Source organism: Myodes glareolus, chromosome 14 (genome assembly GCF_982192425.1).
Source record: "Myodes glareolus chromosome 14, mMyoGla1.1, whole genome shotgun sequence".
Classification (NCBI taxonomy): Eukaryota; Metazoa; Chordata; class Mammalia; order Rodentia; family Cricetidae; genus Myodes; species Myodes glareolus.
Window position 1 is genome coordinate 50022632 of NC_142039.1, and position 16475 is coordinate 50039106.

The window sequence follows — 16475 nt, forward strand, 5'->3', positions numbered from 1 at the left end:
CTCACTCAATTTCCCACTCCCTATGGCATACTCAGTCTAGAAAGCCTTCTTCTCCATGTGCTCTCCTTCCTGGATTATGGATGCCCAGTTTTCCTCTAATCTCTTCCTCCCAGAAGTTTTCTGGTGCCATTGGCTTCTCCAGGGCACTCATTTTCTGTGACTTGGTTCCATGTTTCCACTGTAGAAAGGAGCTGTGGGCCGCTTCCTGCCGCCCGCCTCCCAGCTAGCTTTACCCCTGAAATAATTACACGGAAACTGTATTCTTTTAAAACACTGCCTGGCCCATTATCTGTAGCCTCTTATTGGCTAACTCTTACATATTGATCTAACCCATTTCTAATAATCTGTGCACCACGAGGTCATGACTTACCAGCATGAGTCTGTCCGTCTTGGGAAGGGGAATCATGGCGACTGCCTCATTGCCTTCTTCCCAACATTCTGTTCTGTCTACTCCACCTATCTAAGCTGCTGTCCTATCAAAAGCCAAGGCAGTTTCTTTATTAACCAATGAAAGTAACACATAGACAGTTAACCCTCCTCCATCATTCCACAAAGGCTGCTCATACCACTGTCTTCTAACCCCTGACCCAGCAGGAAGTGACAGCAGCTGAAGGGACATCAGCTTGAGGCTTTCTTTCTCATCTTGCTTGAGGGAAGGATTGGGTCATTTACGTGCAGCATCTGCTTCCTCAGTCACCCTGTGTTCTCCACCCTGAGGGGATTTCAACCTTCCCTGTCCCTTAGGTTTCTCTAGCTCCTCTGCTTTGACCGACAACTTCTGGTCATCTCCTGTCTTAACTTGTGTTCTTGGGGATACTTTTCACTCTGGTCCTGCACCACCGAAGCAGCCGGCTCATAATTATTGTCCCTTTTTGTCCTTGTGTCCCCTGACACAGTGTCTCCTTCCTGCTCTGCTTCTTCTTCCTCACCCCTACTTCCTCCAGAGTCTTCCCTGCAATCTTCCTCTACATCTTCTAACAAGAGGCCATGTTGTTTTCTCTTCCTGGATGAAACGCCTTTTTATTTTTTTTTTCATTTTCCTTGTGTAGTCTGTTAGAAGATGGGCTTGCCCTATACAGACCTCACAGAACTTTGCCATCTACTTCGTCTTTCTTAAGCAAATCATTGGCATCATCTTCACTGTACTTTCTTCTCCCACCTGGAGAATCCTTTGAAGGCAAATCTACCATATCGTTTCTGTTTGAGGCTTGTAACCCTCAAGACTATAGCAATTTCCCTCTACCCCCACAGTAAAGATCTACCTAGTCTTTGTTTTCATACATGAGCGTGACTTTAGGGATGCCTTAGAAGAGAACCGTATTATGGTATGATAAAAGCATGGATTACAGAGCTGTTGGACATGCCTTGTATTGTAAATAAGATTTCTTGAAAGATTTCTAGGAAACTACAGGTTTATACCTAGAAGAGGAGGAAGACCATGCATGCTTAGATTAAAAACATAATGGCTGTTTTAACATTCTCATTTGAACTATCTCTGTATAGAAGGAGAACTGTGTGTATCCTGCCAACCTTCACAGGAAGTGTTATCTGGGCTGATAAGACTCTTCGATCAGACTTGGGGTGAAGGGCTTCTTTTCTTTCCTGAATCTCCCTAACTTTCTTGGTTTTCCTGTGCTATGTCAATACATCATTTGTCAGCCATTCATTTCTTTTCCTCGCTAAAGATATTATTAACAATATTGTCTATAATAAATTTTATTTAATTGGTCAGCATTAGATTGTTTCTACCTTTTATCTACTATTAAGTTTACAATGAACATTTATGGATAGACATATGATTTCTTGGAATTACCCTGGATATAGCCCAAGAAATGGAATTTCTGGGTCATATGGCAATTCTACATTTAACATTTTGAAGAACTGCCTGATGAGTTTAAATTCCTTGCAATTTCTTGTTCCTACCACCAAGGTATGAGTTTTAGTTTCTCACTGTGTGGTTTGTCGCTTCTTATTTTAGCCAATGGGTGTGAAGTGGTTACTCATGGTTTTGAGTTTTATTTCCCTGATGTCAGTCATAAGTTCACGTGTTCCTTCTACAAAAACGTCTATGCAATTTCCTTTCCCTGTTTTTATTTGAGTGGTTACCGTAATCATCGTCATGGCCATTAAAGAACTTGACACCAAATGTGTAACTCTGTCTCTGTTCAGACTAACGTCTTCATCTCTATGATAAATTCTAAATCCTCCCAAGATTAAAGATCCTGACACCCTATGGCACATATCAGGTGGCTCTGCCATCTCTGTGACAAGTGATTAATGGAAACATCCTCCTATCCCTAGTGAGAACCTTTGTCTGCCCTGCCTAGGACCCATGTGGCCTCTGTTAAGAAAACTTCCTCCCATGTCATCATACCTCTCACTTGAGCTCCTTTAATGAGACTTAATTATCAGAGACAGTGATTGGGCCACTGAAAAATCTCTCTCAGGATTGACTGGTTCCAAAGACTGAAAATGTTCTCACTTTGGAGCTGAATTGTCCTCTGGAAGGCTCTGGGATTTTTGCTTCCACCAGCATGATGTCCCTGCATAAATGGAAATTCTTTGGGGCATGATGTTTAAATAGTTGTTAGCCAAAGTAAAATACAAATGTCTCTTTAGAATAATCTCATACTTTGGCAGGCGGGCCAGTTATAGTTTTCCTCTTGGTTCTAACACCCCAACCTTGGGGAAAAAATAGGTCTCTGTCTGAAACAAAAGTCATAAAAAGAATAAAAGTGGAGACCAAGACTAGACCACATCTAGTTAGAGTCAGGAAACCTCCTGACTTTAGTCACTTTGGGCAAGAGCTTGCCTGAACAGCACCTTCGTGTTGGTTTGAGGCAGGTATCACCCTGAAGCCTAGACTGGCCTCAAACTTATGAGTCACCTGCTTCCGTTTCCCAAGGGCTGGAGTTCTACCCTGGTCAGAGATCTAACTGTTAGTTCTCTCGCTGGCTCCTACATTTTTATCTTATAACTATTTTAAAATAGCTTTAAAGAAAAATCTACTGTTTTCTTTTATCAGAGTCTTAGAAATTGATTCTTTTTAAAATGATGACAAATTGAAAGCACAAAGGATTATTTTTATAACTGCGACTGAATTCTCCTAAAGCGCGCACACACACATACACAATGATGAGAACATAGGTCATTGCACAAATTCAGCAAAACTTCCAAACCGTTGAAAAGGCCCAAGTCCTTAAACTGTCACCCAGCCTTAGGGAAGAATGGTCAATGCGAAGAGCATGGAGCACAGAGAAAGCCACAGGGAGCTGGGGTGTATAGAAAGCTTTTGCTTCTCTTTTCCTAGAACACTTCACACCATGCAGCTATAACTGCATTCCATTTCCAGTTACTAAGAAACATTTCCCTAAAAGGACTGGGGCTAAAGAGAAGATGGGATCACAGCCATTTCCATGTTTTAAGACTGTCCTCTGCTATGTTCAAAACAACCAATAAACTGTAAATTATAAAATAAAGAACATTGAATTGTAAGTGAAGTTGTATTCGATAGATATGCTAAAATAACCAGACCAGCTCAAAATAACAGATATAATTTAATAATTGAAAATGTGGAAAACTCATGCTATCGGAGAAGGTCCAAAGTTCAAATGGGTCAGGTGACAGTGCACAGAGAGCTAGCTCACCTGGATCTCCAGGTTTTCTTCTCTTGGGACCAGGTCGCCACGCCCCAATTCACTGTGATTGGTTAACAGAGTTTCCCCATCATTGGTTAATGAAAGGAAGCACGATTAACAATTTTAATATTTAATTTTTATTTACAATTTTTAAGCCTTATTAACCTTCCCAAAGGAAGATATTTCAATTCAGAGAAAGCAGTTACTCCACAGTAAACAAGAGGAGGTGGACAGAAAACTCTAGTGGCGACCCTGGACACCCTGAGAACAAAATTGAAAGACTTTTTGTTGCACCTAGTAGCATATAGAGCAGCATTCCAGAAAGCTTGCAAGAACGCATACATATGTGCCTACAGTGAGGGTGTACAGATAAGGGCAGAGCCCTTCAAGGCTGTTGCAAATGTCCTTACTCTGAAACTTCAGCCATATGAGCCTCTATTATTCTCCAAGGCTCTAATGCTAGTACAGCTACTAACAAACCACACGATAGACACACTCATTAGACCATTCAAACTACAAAAAGTTGATTGTACAAAGTTTAAACAAAGGAAGTGTTTGGGGTCCTACATTCCAGGGCAGGGGCGTATGGATTAGGAATGTTAGGCAGAACAAACAGAGATACAAAAGAAAGGACAAAGACACAGAATAGAGTCAGGAGGGCAAGCCAGTGAATACTGAATTCACTCGTGTTTATTTTCCATGTGTTTTATAAACCCCAATCACAAAGGGGAAGCAGGGGAAGGCAAGACTTATTTACCATGATACAAACAACGGACAAGCGAAGTAATTACCTCTTCAATACTTAAAACATTGAGTAACTATATCTTGAGTTAAGTATTCTGTTGTTTAGGCAGAACATTCAGTGGCCACACCTTAGGTCAAGCATCCTATAGGTAGTCACTCCCTGAGTCAAACCTCCTGTCATAACCTTGAAGGAGCAATAATAGGCCTGAACTCTCTGACCTTTGGTTAAGGTGGAACAGATTCACAGCCATGGGCTCTGACAGAAAGTGAAGGAGCAGGACACCCATGAATGCCCTCATGTTTTGATGGAGAAGAGAACCTACCACAGTAGGAGACGCCGCTGCTTTGCTCAGAAGTTAGTTTCCAAGTGGAGGAAAGGTGATCTCACCAAATGCTATTCTATTCTCTTGCCTCTGGGCATTCTATCCACTTACATAGCTCTCTGTCCTGGGCTTTCCTCACAGGCTTTGAAAAGCACCTCTGAATGATCATGGTGATGAACTCCAGAAATGCTGACTTTGGCTTCCTCAGAATGACCAGGCATTCAATATTAATGAAAAAAAAATAGTAACTCCAGGCTGGAGATGCTGTTGAATTGGTCAAACAGTAACCTAGCATATGCAGAGTTTCCGAATTCCATCTCCAGAGCTCCCTAATCTGTATGGTGGTACAAGCCTGCAATCCCAGCGCTAGGAAGGAAGAGGCTGGAAAGATCAGAGTTACAAGATCATCCATATTAGTTTTTCTCAAGTTTAACCTCTAAATGGAAAGGAAACTTCATTTTGTTCTTTCCTATATTTACCAGGATCTAAGCTTCTCATATGTTAGTGATTTTTCTATATGGAAAAGCAGAGTCAAATCTTAAAATCCAGATGACATCATGTGTCCACAACAACTCTCCCTTGCTGAATCAGATACCCATGTAACTAGACAGTAAATTCTGGCTCAAGGCAGTCTGTAGATGTTTTGGTATAAATGTACCTCAAGTTTCATTTTCTCTTCTGTTTTATTGGCACCATAGTAAAGGAGCTGGAAAATAGCTAATACAGAGATGGTTTAAAAGTATTTTCTGCCCTACTTTAAAAAAAAAAACCACACACACACACACACACACACATAGTTTGTTTGTTTTGAAATAATGTCTCACTCTGTAGCCCTGGCAGCCTGGAATTCACTTTGTAGGCCAGACTGGCCTTGAATTCACAGAGCTATGCCTGCTTATGCCTCCTCAGAACTGGGATCAAAGACTTGGATCACCAAATCGGGTACCTAATTATTGTTTTCATATGACTAACTGGTCAAATTTATATTTATGCATTGTACATCACTCTAAATCAAGATATGAAAAAAAGCAAAGTCATGGCTCAGCATTGTATGTGTTACAAGTGTGCGGGCGGGGGGTAGCATCATAAATCTTTGGAACAGGAATGGAGTGAAGGTCACAGTTGAGGGATTTAGAATGGGGACAGCCTCCAGGATCTTTATCCTCCCAAGCCATGTTGCCTAACTTACTGAGTTAGCTTCAGTCCTCTGAGACCCATCCTCCTTTCCATTTAGCCGTAAGGAGAAAAGAAAGGACAGAGCGGGATTTCACTTATCTCTCCCTTCTCAGGCTCTGGTCTGTCTGCACACACCAGTATTACAGAGTTCTCTTTTCTCTGGCCTTTTGTTCCATGACCATGAGGAAGGAAGCACATGCACAAACAGGAGCAAGTGTTTCTTCACTCAAATGGCCCAGATGTTCCTCCATCCATCCCTAGCTTAGGAAATGCATTACAAGTTTGCCCATAGGCAAATCCAGTGAGAGCACTGTGTCAGGTTGACATAAACTAGTCAGCCTATCATCCATAAGATAGCAAAGTCCAGGGACTGTAATGCCTATTCATGGAAATAGAGAACTTTGGTTTGGCATAACTTTTAGGTTGACTCCCGTGGCAACATTTCTGCTGATGCCAAGTCGTTGTGCTTTTAAACGCCCTGTTGTGAGACTCAGCCCGACTTCTGTCTCACCAGCACACAGTCCCCTGCACATCAGCTCTGCTGGCCTCTCCTAATTCTTTCGAGTCACCATGGCAGATCTCATAACTCGGCTTAATGGCAAGAGCCTGTGAACTAACAAAAGAAACCAGGAATCCGTGTCGTGCCCTGTGATGTGCTGGAGGCGGGTCCTACCAGGAATTGCAACTGATTCCAAAACTCTGGAGCAAAATAAGAGTCAACGATCTTATAAATTCACTACTTATGCTGGATGAGACTCCTCCATCCTGCCTTTTGTTTAAAAAAACTTAACCACTTCCCCCAAGACCATCTCCAAATGCAGCATTCTCTTCTTGAGTTACCAAGAATTTGGCCTTAGAAATTTGAATATGGAGGGGCATAACTGAGCTCATGGTGATTCAAAAACATGATAATGTCCAATAATTGTGAGCACCCCAACTTGTCCCTCCCTTCAGAATGTAGAATGATATTTGTGTATTTGTGGAACTCTTTGTTGTAAGCATCAACACTGGTCCTCACTGACAGTTCTACACTAAGGTACTCAATGGCCATGCATACCTGTGCTTACCAAAGATACTTGATGGTGTTCATCTATCACCAAAGGATAAGCATCCCTTCTCTGAAAGGCTAAACCTTTCATGTCCAACTCATATTTGTTTTACAAAACCATTTAAAACACCACACAACATTGCCACCAGCTATGGGCACAGGATGTATGTGAAACATGACTTAATTTCATATTCAGACCCCAAAGTCTGAATGTTTGATATATGCAAATATGCATTTGTGTTTGATTTTATTTCATTTTCGTTTGATTTGTTTCATTTGCATTTGATATATGCAAATATTCCAACATCTCAAAAAACTAGAAACTGCAACTGTTGTGGAACAGTATTTGAAGATGTGTTACATTTATTTATGCTGTGGAACATTTGTTTAATGATGCACAAATGTATTGCATTCTTTTTTGTTTTTGTCATTGTTGTTTGAGGCAGGGTTTCTCTGTGTAGCCTTGGTGCCTGTCCTGGAACTAGTTCTTGTAGACCAGGCTGGCCTTGAACTCACAGAGATCTACCTGCCTCTGCCTTCTGAGTGTACCACCACCGTGGGGCCATATTGCATTCTTTCATGTTGCATTTGTTTAACTCTGTGAAGCTGTGTTACTTTGATTAGTCTAAGAAGAGAATGGAACGGCTAATAGCAAGGTAGGAGAAAGAATAGGTGGAGCTGGCAGGCAGAGAGAAAAAACAGAAGGAGTAAAAGAGAGAAAAGAGATCAAGGAATGAGAAATGGAGGAGAGGAAGACTTCAGGGTCCTACCACACAGCCAGACAAACAAATAATAAATAAGAAGGAAAGAAAAGATATACAGAAATAAAAAAGGTAAAAGCCCAGAGCCAAAAGCTAGATGGGATGCCAAGCTAAGACTGGGCATTTCTAAAAAAGAATAAACGTCTATATGTAATTTGAGGGCTGGGTGGCAAGTCCCCCTCCAAAGAACAAAGATAAAAACAACCAACAACACACAACCCTTCTGGTGTCAAGAATTTCAGCTAAGAAATCCTCAGTCTCTCCTGGTGATCACCCTAAGTTTGGGAATTCTTGATGTGCTCTTGAGTTGCCCCAGCTGGGACCCACAGACTTTCTGTCCCTTTGCTCGGGGTCCATCACAGATAAATGAGTGTTGTCCCGAGGGAGAGAATAGCCATGCACAGCTCTCTACCTGCATGCAGCAGCTCCATCACCTGAATCACATCTGTCTGTTTTCCCCAACAGTTCAAACATGACTGGGAAAGAAAACAGGTTGGTAAATACTTCAAGGTTAGTGTTACTGGAGTTTTAGTCTTGCTCTTAGGAGTTGTCTTCTGGGCTCCTCTCCTATTTTGTATAGCATCATTGAGAAGCACTCCCTTGGACCTTGCAATTACTATTTATGTCTCCAATTCTAAAGGAGCACAAGCTCATTCTTTGGGGGAAAATGTTGCATTAGAGAAGATATCATTGGCAAAGGAATTGTACATTTTTCTGGCAAGTCACCTAGTTAATTCAATATTTGTATGAATTCATGGGTATGAACAGAGTCATGTAGTTAGAAAATCTTGCACCAAATACATTTTATTTTATTTTAAAATGTGTAGGGTTGATGTGCTTGGGGAGGTGCTATACACATGTATGGAAGCCAGAAAAGCACATCTATGTTCTGCTCTGTCATCCTCTTCCTTATTTTCTTGAGGCAGGTTATCTCACTGGACCTGGAGCTGGACTGGCAGTCAGTAAGACCCAGTGATTCCCCTGTCTTCACTCCTAAGCCATGCAGAGGTTAGGGATGTATGTGTGGCCATACCCTGAATTTTTATGTAGAAACTTGGGATTTGAAATCAGACACTGATGCTTATAGAGTAGGAGCTCTTACCTACTGACCCATCTACCTAAGACTTTTATTATTTTCCTTAGACCGAGTGACCAAACTTCTTTCATGAGGTCTTATGCCCTAAAGAATCCTTCACCTTAAGGTAAAGTGCCAGCAGGTGCCTGTATTCCTCGTGACGGAGTAAGAGTAGACTTTGAAATGAGGAGTTCAGTGTTTCACCTACGTGAAACAAAGAGGCCTCATCTCAAAAACAAAGCATTCAATTATCTTGTGCTGTGGTTGTGCACCACCATGACTAGCTTATGCCATCCTTTAGCGTATCTGAGATATGTGCTCTTAATAATTTGACGGCAAACCACTCCACATCTTGACCTTAATTGTTTTACATTCACAGGGAGTATATAGAAGTCTTTAGAGTTTACTTTAATATCCAGCAGTACACTTTTTTTTGTGGTCAGAATTGTGGGATAGTGACTTTAAGGCAAGGAACAGCTAACATTTCTGCTGACACTGGAAGAAGGGGCTTAGTAAATGTTGATCATTGCAATAGGGTGTGAAGTCAGCTGTGGTGATGTTGCCCGTAGTTCCAGCTACTGGGGACCTGGAGACAGGAGGATCACTGGAGCCCGCAAGTTCTAAACTACCCCAAGATGGAAAAATACAATAACATAAATATGTTCGCCATCTCTGCATTACACAGCTTAGTGGAAATTCCTTTTATTACAAATTTTATGACTAGTGCTGGAAACTAGATCTGGTCAAAGGTTAATAAAATAGATTAGTAATACAAGAATAATTCATTAGCTTTTCTTATCTCTTATACCCCTCATAAAAACGATACACAAGAGACATGAAGCATATTCACGAAGAAATGAATAATTTAAGAGAATAAGAATAGATTTTTTTATCATTCCATTCAGAATCTCCCCCTACTGTATTATCCTCAGTACATCACACAATCTATGAAAATGTTTCCCTCTCTGGCTTGTTTTCAAGGACTTTTTCAGAGGGTAGATAAACTGAGGTCAAAGCAGGAATTTTCTGTGACTTCCCAGTATTGTCCAGGGAGGAGCAGGAATCTGGGCTCCTGACACTGAATTAAAGTGTGTTTTGACAAGAATCATAACTTCAAGATCAGAACAATGGAGCAACATCACTGACCTCAGAACCAGGAAAGCACGTAAAGTGTCATAGTGATAGCATTGGTCAGGCCTCACCTCACCATGCTTCCCGTGAAACTCCACATTAACGGAAAGTACTGTTTCTCACCAACAGTCTTCTTGACCACATAGTGGTCATAGTGTGTCTGGGTTCTGCTGTATCTTCCTTAAAGAACAGTGCCTTTGTAAGGGCTTTTATCACTGGGGAAAAAATACCATGACCAAAAGCAACTCTCAAGTCACGTTCTATCACTGAAGGAAATCAAGGCAGGAACTCGAGTCAGGGACATGGTGGCAGGAGCTGAAGCAGAAGCCACAGAGGAACGATGTTTTCTGGCTTGCTCCCCATGACTTGATCAGCCTGCTTTTATCTAACAGCCAGAACGCCTGCCTAGGGGTGGCACCACCCATGGTGGACTGTGTCTTCCTACATCAATCATTAGTAATAATAAAAAGATGCACTACAGACTTTCCTTTAGGCAGTCTGAGGGAGGCATTCTTCTCAATTGAGATTCCTCTTCCCAAATAGATCTAGTTTGTGTTGTGTCAAGTTGCCAAACAAACAAACAAGCAAGCAAGCAAACAAACAAACAAACAAACAAAAAACATCAAGGAAAGACAGTCCGATGACCACAATTGTCTCCAGTGGAATTTAATCCCTGGGTTTAAATGTAGTGGCACTAATGACAGGAATGTATTTAACTCTTGAGGAAGAAGTTTTGGAGTCTAGGTACCCAAAAGGCCAGAATCTCCCAGTAAGCGCACCAATCTTACAACCACATCTGTGTATTGCCTGGCAAGAGTTATTTCAGTCTTACATATTGGACAATGAAAGGGTTTTCCTGTACTAAGGAATTTTACATGCCAATATCTAGGTAAAAAGATAGTTAAAATTTAAACTTCAGTTGCACAAATAGAATTTTATTTGTAAGACCTGATCTGTCTAAAGTATGAATTCTTGAGTCATAGAAAAGGAACATGCTAGAATCAAAAACAGAGGCTACGAAGCAAAGAAAACAATATGTAGAAGAAAATGATAAATGAATGCAAGCAACAGCATGATCATCACCTTGTGTCTGAAACCGTTCCTGCGTTAACCTTTGAGTTAAAGACTTCTGCTCAGCTCTGCACGCAGATGTGCTGACCATCTGAGCAATCTCTTCTTCTAAAACTGTGAATCAAGGTTCACAACCTAGACTTTTCCTCCAACTTCAAAGCTAAGGACACCACACATCTGTCTGACAGGAAATGACAGGCCATGAATGGTCTGAGCAAGAGTTCCCCCAAAAGTCTCTCTTCTTACCAGACAAACAAACAAACAAACAAAAACCCACAATTGCTCCTCCCCTTTGTTCTGCCTTCTTCTCTCCCTGATTTGTTTTAATGAACCAGGAGTTTTTAATTCCGTTGATAGGTTATAGGTACTTACAGTGTTTCCATGATTTGGTTACTAATGAATAATGCTGCCTTGAACATTGTGCACATGTGTTGGTGAGGATAAATATTTTCCACTCTCGTTAATACATACCTAAACTTGAACTGTTGATGCTTTAACTAGGGTTACTATTACTGTGATGAAACACCTGGACCAAAGCAACTTGGAAACAGAAAGGGTTATTTAACATGTGCTTCCTCATCACAGTTCATCGGTGAAGGAAGTCAGGACAGGAACTCAGAAAGGTCAGGAACCTGGAGGAAGGAGCTGATGCAGAGGCCATGGAGGGGTACTGCTTTGCTCCTCATGGCTTGCTCAGCCTGTTTTCTTACAGAACCCAGGAGCACTAGCCCAGGGATGGCACCGCTCACAGTGGACTGAGCCCTCCCTTATCAATCACTAGTTTAGAAAATGAAGTCAGATCTTATGGAGACTTTTCTCCTTTTTGATAATTCTAGCTTGTGTCAAATTAACCTACAATTAGCCAGGACAGTTGGATACCAAGGCAACTCCATGTTTAATATTTTAAGGGCCTCTTAGACCAGTTTCTAAGGCCAATGTACCATTTCACATTTTCATGGAGACATTCTTTCCTACACGTTATTATTTGTCTTTCTACACTCCCTACCCTCGTTTTCTTTTTAAATTAGCATGCAACATATTCTATTGCATCATGGTGAATACAATGCACTAGATATCATTATCTCAGCAAAGTATGTTTTAGTATGTTCACCTCCTCCCCATGTCTCTCACCCTTTCTCCTTATAACTTCCTTCCAGTTTCCTTTATGCTTTCTCTTTACAAATATCCTTGAGGCCCCACCTACCCAGCACTCTTTTTATCTGCCTCTTCATCTCTTTTTTGTGTTACTTTTGTTTTTTGGATTTTCCCACATTTAAATCTATTTATATACATAAACATTTATGTTTCAAGCTAGGATAACCATATGAGAAGGGATATATTTCTGCTTTTCTGAGACTGGATCACCTTGCTTAATATGGTGCTTTTGAGATCTGTTGATATTTTGGCAATATTAATTTGTCTTTATAATAGAATAAACATCTATTGTACATGTATGGCGTTTGTGGTTGTTTGAATAAAAATAACCCCATATGCTTGTATGTTTGATTGTTTAGTCTCCAGTTAGTAAAACTCTTAGGGAAGAATTAGGAGGTATGACTTTTGGAGTAGGCGTAGCACTGTTGGAAGACATATATCACTTGGGTTGAGCTTTGTGGTTTCAAAACTCCATGCTAGGCCCAGTCTTTCTCTTTCCTTGGTGGTTTGAATAAAAATGGCCACCATAGATAGGCCCATGTGGAATAGCATTATTAGGAGGTGTGGCCTTGTTGGAATATGTGTGGTCTTGTTGGAGGAAGAATGTCACTGTGGTGTTGCAGAAGCGTTTGATCCACTAGATTTCATTTTTGCTTTCATCCAGTACTCCTCATTATGCTCCCTTTAGGAATGGTTGTTTATATTCTGTTTAATTATATGCGGGGAGCATGTGATTTGCTTTTTGCTTTGCATTTACAAGGGACAATAGTTAACAGATTTCCTTGAGTCTCAGAAGAGACATGTGTTTTTGGACTTTGAAGCAGTATGGAGACTGTAAAAGACTTTGGGAAATTTTGAAGTTAGACTAAATGTATTTTGCATTGTGATATGGCCATGAGCCTCTGGGTGCCCAGGAGTGGAATTTAGTCGTTGGAATGAGAATGGTAGTCAGAGGGTCATATGTTTGCATGCTTGCCCCCCACTAGTTGGTGGTATTGTTTGGGAAGGATTAGGAGTGGTGACATTGTTAGAGTAGATACAGGCTTGTGGGAGGTAGTGGTTGCTGGAGTTTGGTTCTGAGGTTTCTGAACCCTATGCAAGCCACAGCCCCCTCTGCCCACAACTTGTGAACTTGACATGAACTCTCAGCCCCCTCTCCAGCACCATGCTCCCAGCTGCCCCTGTGTTTCTTGCCCTGTAATCACGGACTAATCCTTGGAAATTCTAAGCAATCCCCAGTCAAGTGTTCTTTCCCTCTATTTGCTGCCTTTGTCATGGTGTCTCCTACAGCAATAAAACAGTAAACAACACACAATGCTTTCATTTTTTATCCATCTGTCAATGGCCACTGAGACTGATCCCATTTCATTCCTATTCAGAATAGAATATCAGGGATCTAGACATTAAAACTCCATGAAGATACCCCCTCATCCCAGTCAGAACAACAATCTTAAAGAAATCTAAAACAGGGACTAGAGACGACGGCTCAGAAGTTAAGGGCATTTATTGCTTTTGCAGAGGACCCAGCTTTGGTTGCCAGCACCTACACGATAGCACATATCACCTCTGTCCATATTCCAAGAAATTCAATGGTTTCTTTTGGCCACCATGGCCTCAAGCATACATGGACTATACATATTTACACTTAAGCACACACATATATACATAAAATAAAACAAATTTGGACAAAAAAGGAGAAATCTAACAACAAATGCTGGTGGAGAGATAAGGAAAGAAGAACCTTACCTTTCTTCACCACTGATGAGAGTCCAAACTAGTATAGCTATTATGGGAATAAGTCAGTTCTGAGGTGTATAAAAAAATTAAAGATAGAACTACCTACCATATGACCCAGCGATGCCCTCCCTGAGAAAATACTTGTTGAGGACATTTTGGAAAATAGAAAAATTTTACTCATAACCCTAAAAACTGTTTTTCTCTATGATGATAGTCTCAGTCTTTCTCTCCCTTTCCCTTCCTTACTTCTTCTTTCTTTCCCTCCCTTTCTCCCACCCATCACATACACACATCTGCTCAAAAATATCTAAGCCAAACAACATGTATATGTTCCAAAGCAATATCTTGTTGCACACCTGTAATCCCAACACTCAGGAAGCCGGAAAAGACAACAGAATTTTAAGTCCAAGGCTAACCTGGAACATAGGGTGAGACCCTGTCTCAAAAAACTGATGGACCTCTGTGGTAGAGTGCTTGCCTAACATGCATTATGTGTGATTCTCCAGAGTCACATTACATAGAGAGATATGTTTTATATTAAATATATGCATGATATGAGATACAATAAATATTTATATATAAACTGGGAAAATTAGAAATTATGAAATGCCCAGAATGCATCTTTCCCTTTTATAAGTAGATTGAGCATCATCTGATTTTTTTTTATCTTTCAGATTGATTACCAGTGGACCACAGAGTTCCTTGTCATGGGAGGCTGTTCTCCCTGACATCCTGGAAGGCATTTTAGATCTCTTGGGGCACATTTTGAGGAAACTCTTACGATGTGAGTATAAGAGGTTTACTGTTAGCGGCTAGGCAAAGTCAGCACAGTCAGGAGCAAAGTTCTACATAAATGTGCCATCAAAGTGCCCTTTTGTTTATTTTCAGATAAAAGAGTATGAAATAAATTGAATGCGATCAGAGGCATTCCTAGCTGACATTTTAACCTTTCAATAGTGTATTCTGTCACCTTGAGCAAAGAATGCTCTACGTCGTGTCTGTCATCTCTCTTGCTTACATTATGACCTTCAGCTGAACATGTTTAGGAATATAACTCCTTAGCCGAGCATGCTTGGGAATGTGCCTGCACCGTAGACACTTTCCCATTCAGATCTGCAGAGGCTCCCTGATGGCCAGTGCCATGGGCAGTGCTGTAGATTTGTCTCCTGTGCTGTCCTTGCTGTAGGCAATGAGGGTTTCTCTGATTTCTCTCTCTTGACATTGTTTCATTGGCTTTGCACTCACCAAGATGGGAATCCACTGATCCCTCCTAAAATAGGATTTATTTATTTACCTATTAAGGGAGTACCTCACATTTTACAAAATATTGACGTCTAAAAGATCAAAGTCACTTTCTGAGTATAGAACAATAAATAGCCCAACAAGGGACATTCTGCTAAGTTTCCCACAATGGGTGAAAACGTAAACCAAGAAAAATAATCGCAGTATAATTTCACAAGGGTTCCCTACACATTGTGATGGCTAAGAAATCTCACTGTACCAAGCAGTCTCTTAGTGGTCATGGACATTTAACCTAAACTCCTGAAAGATGAACTCTTCCCCAGAATGATGGACCTCCTGCAAGATAATTAACCCCTTTCTTAGGCTTTTGCAATCCTGCTTTTGGCTGTGCAGCAGTGCGTGAGACATCTCCTTTAGCTCTTTTATCCCTATGTGCAGGGGAGAAGGGCACGGCTTTTTTTACACTGTGTGCAGAGAGAGGGGTCAGCTCCCTTTATCACTGTATGCAGGGAGAGAGGACAGTTTTATCACTGTGCAGAGAGGCAGCTCCTCCTGTAGCCAAAGGGAGTGAAGTAGTCTCTCAACGCAGCTACCAGTTCCACAGAAAAGAAACAATCTTGGTCTCCCCCAGCCCCTTCTGGGTGCCCACCCTTCGATTTGGCCTTAAGGCTCTCCACCTGCTAGCAATATTAATAAATTCATCTAATTATAATTTGAATTGAGTCTGTGGTCCTTTTCTGGTGGTCTTTAACTCTATAACTCATAATGAACAGTTCATTCTGGGAACAAAAATGTTTAAAATGTATCTGCTATTGTGAGAACCAAAGTCATGTTTTAAGTTTTAATTACTAAGAGACCCATAAAACAAAATGTCTCTGATCTGCAAGTCTCTTGCTCAAGGACAGATAGTTTCTGAAATGCTGGAGGCCATTATTTATGGGAGCTAAGAAGCCACACGTTTTCACTTCCCTAGACAAATGTGTTGGACCTCTCTTGATCACGTGTGACTAGGAGATTCCCAGGCAGGACGTAATTCAGGATGTACACTTGCCCTTGATTGGGTATAGGCTGGAGGTACATTAGGATGTATGCTTGGCCCTGATGGGGAATGCAATGCATTGTAGGTTTTCCTTGTTAAGCCCTTGCCTTACTTGATTCTGGATTATTTCCCAGGAGCCTGGATATGGACCTGGCCAGAGCCCATCTATCTGGCCAGTATTTAAGTAAAGCTTCCTGAAAATTTGGCTTTAAATGTGGTAGTGGTCTTAGTTGGTGGGACTAACCATGCCACTTAGTAACTGTTGAAAGTCAGTTCTAGCTGCCTGTGCTCAATCTCCAGTCTTACCTCATACTTGAGAAAGAGAAGAAATTTAA

At 41.1% G+C, this 16475-nt stretch overlaps 2 protein-coding genes across 3 annotated transcripts in view; both read left to right on the forward strand.

Annotated features, from left to right (window-relative positions):
* The window catches only part of LOC148119863 (serpin B6-like), a 60714-nt gene that overhangs the window by 19504 nt on the left and 24735 nt on the right, over nucleotides 1-16475 (forward strand). The window contains exon 2 of one of the 2 annotated variants that reach the window (XM_087896504.1): nucleotides 14534-14643. The exons of the other annotated variant lie outside the window; for it this stretch is intronic. Within the exon in view, the coding sequence (XP_087752630.1) occupies nucleotides 14642-14643 (2 nt within the window). The 5' untranslated portion in view covers nucleotides 14534-14641. The remainder of the gene's footprint in view (nucleotides 1-14533; nucleotides 14644-16475) is intronic. 2 annotated transcript variants of the gene reach the window in all.
* LOC125397621 (serpin B9-like) overlaps nucleotides 1-16475 on the forward strand; it is a 242101-nt gene that overhangs the window by 19502 nt on the left and 206124 nt on the right. The gene's annotated exons all lie outside the window — the stretch shown is intronic.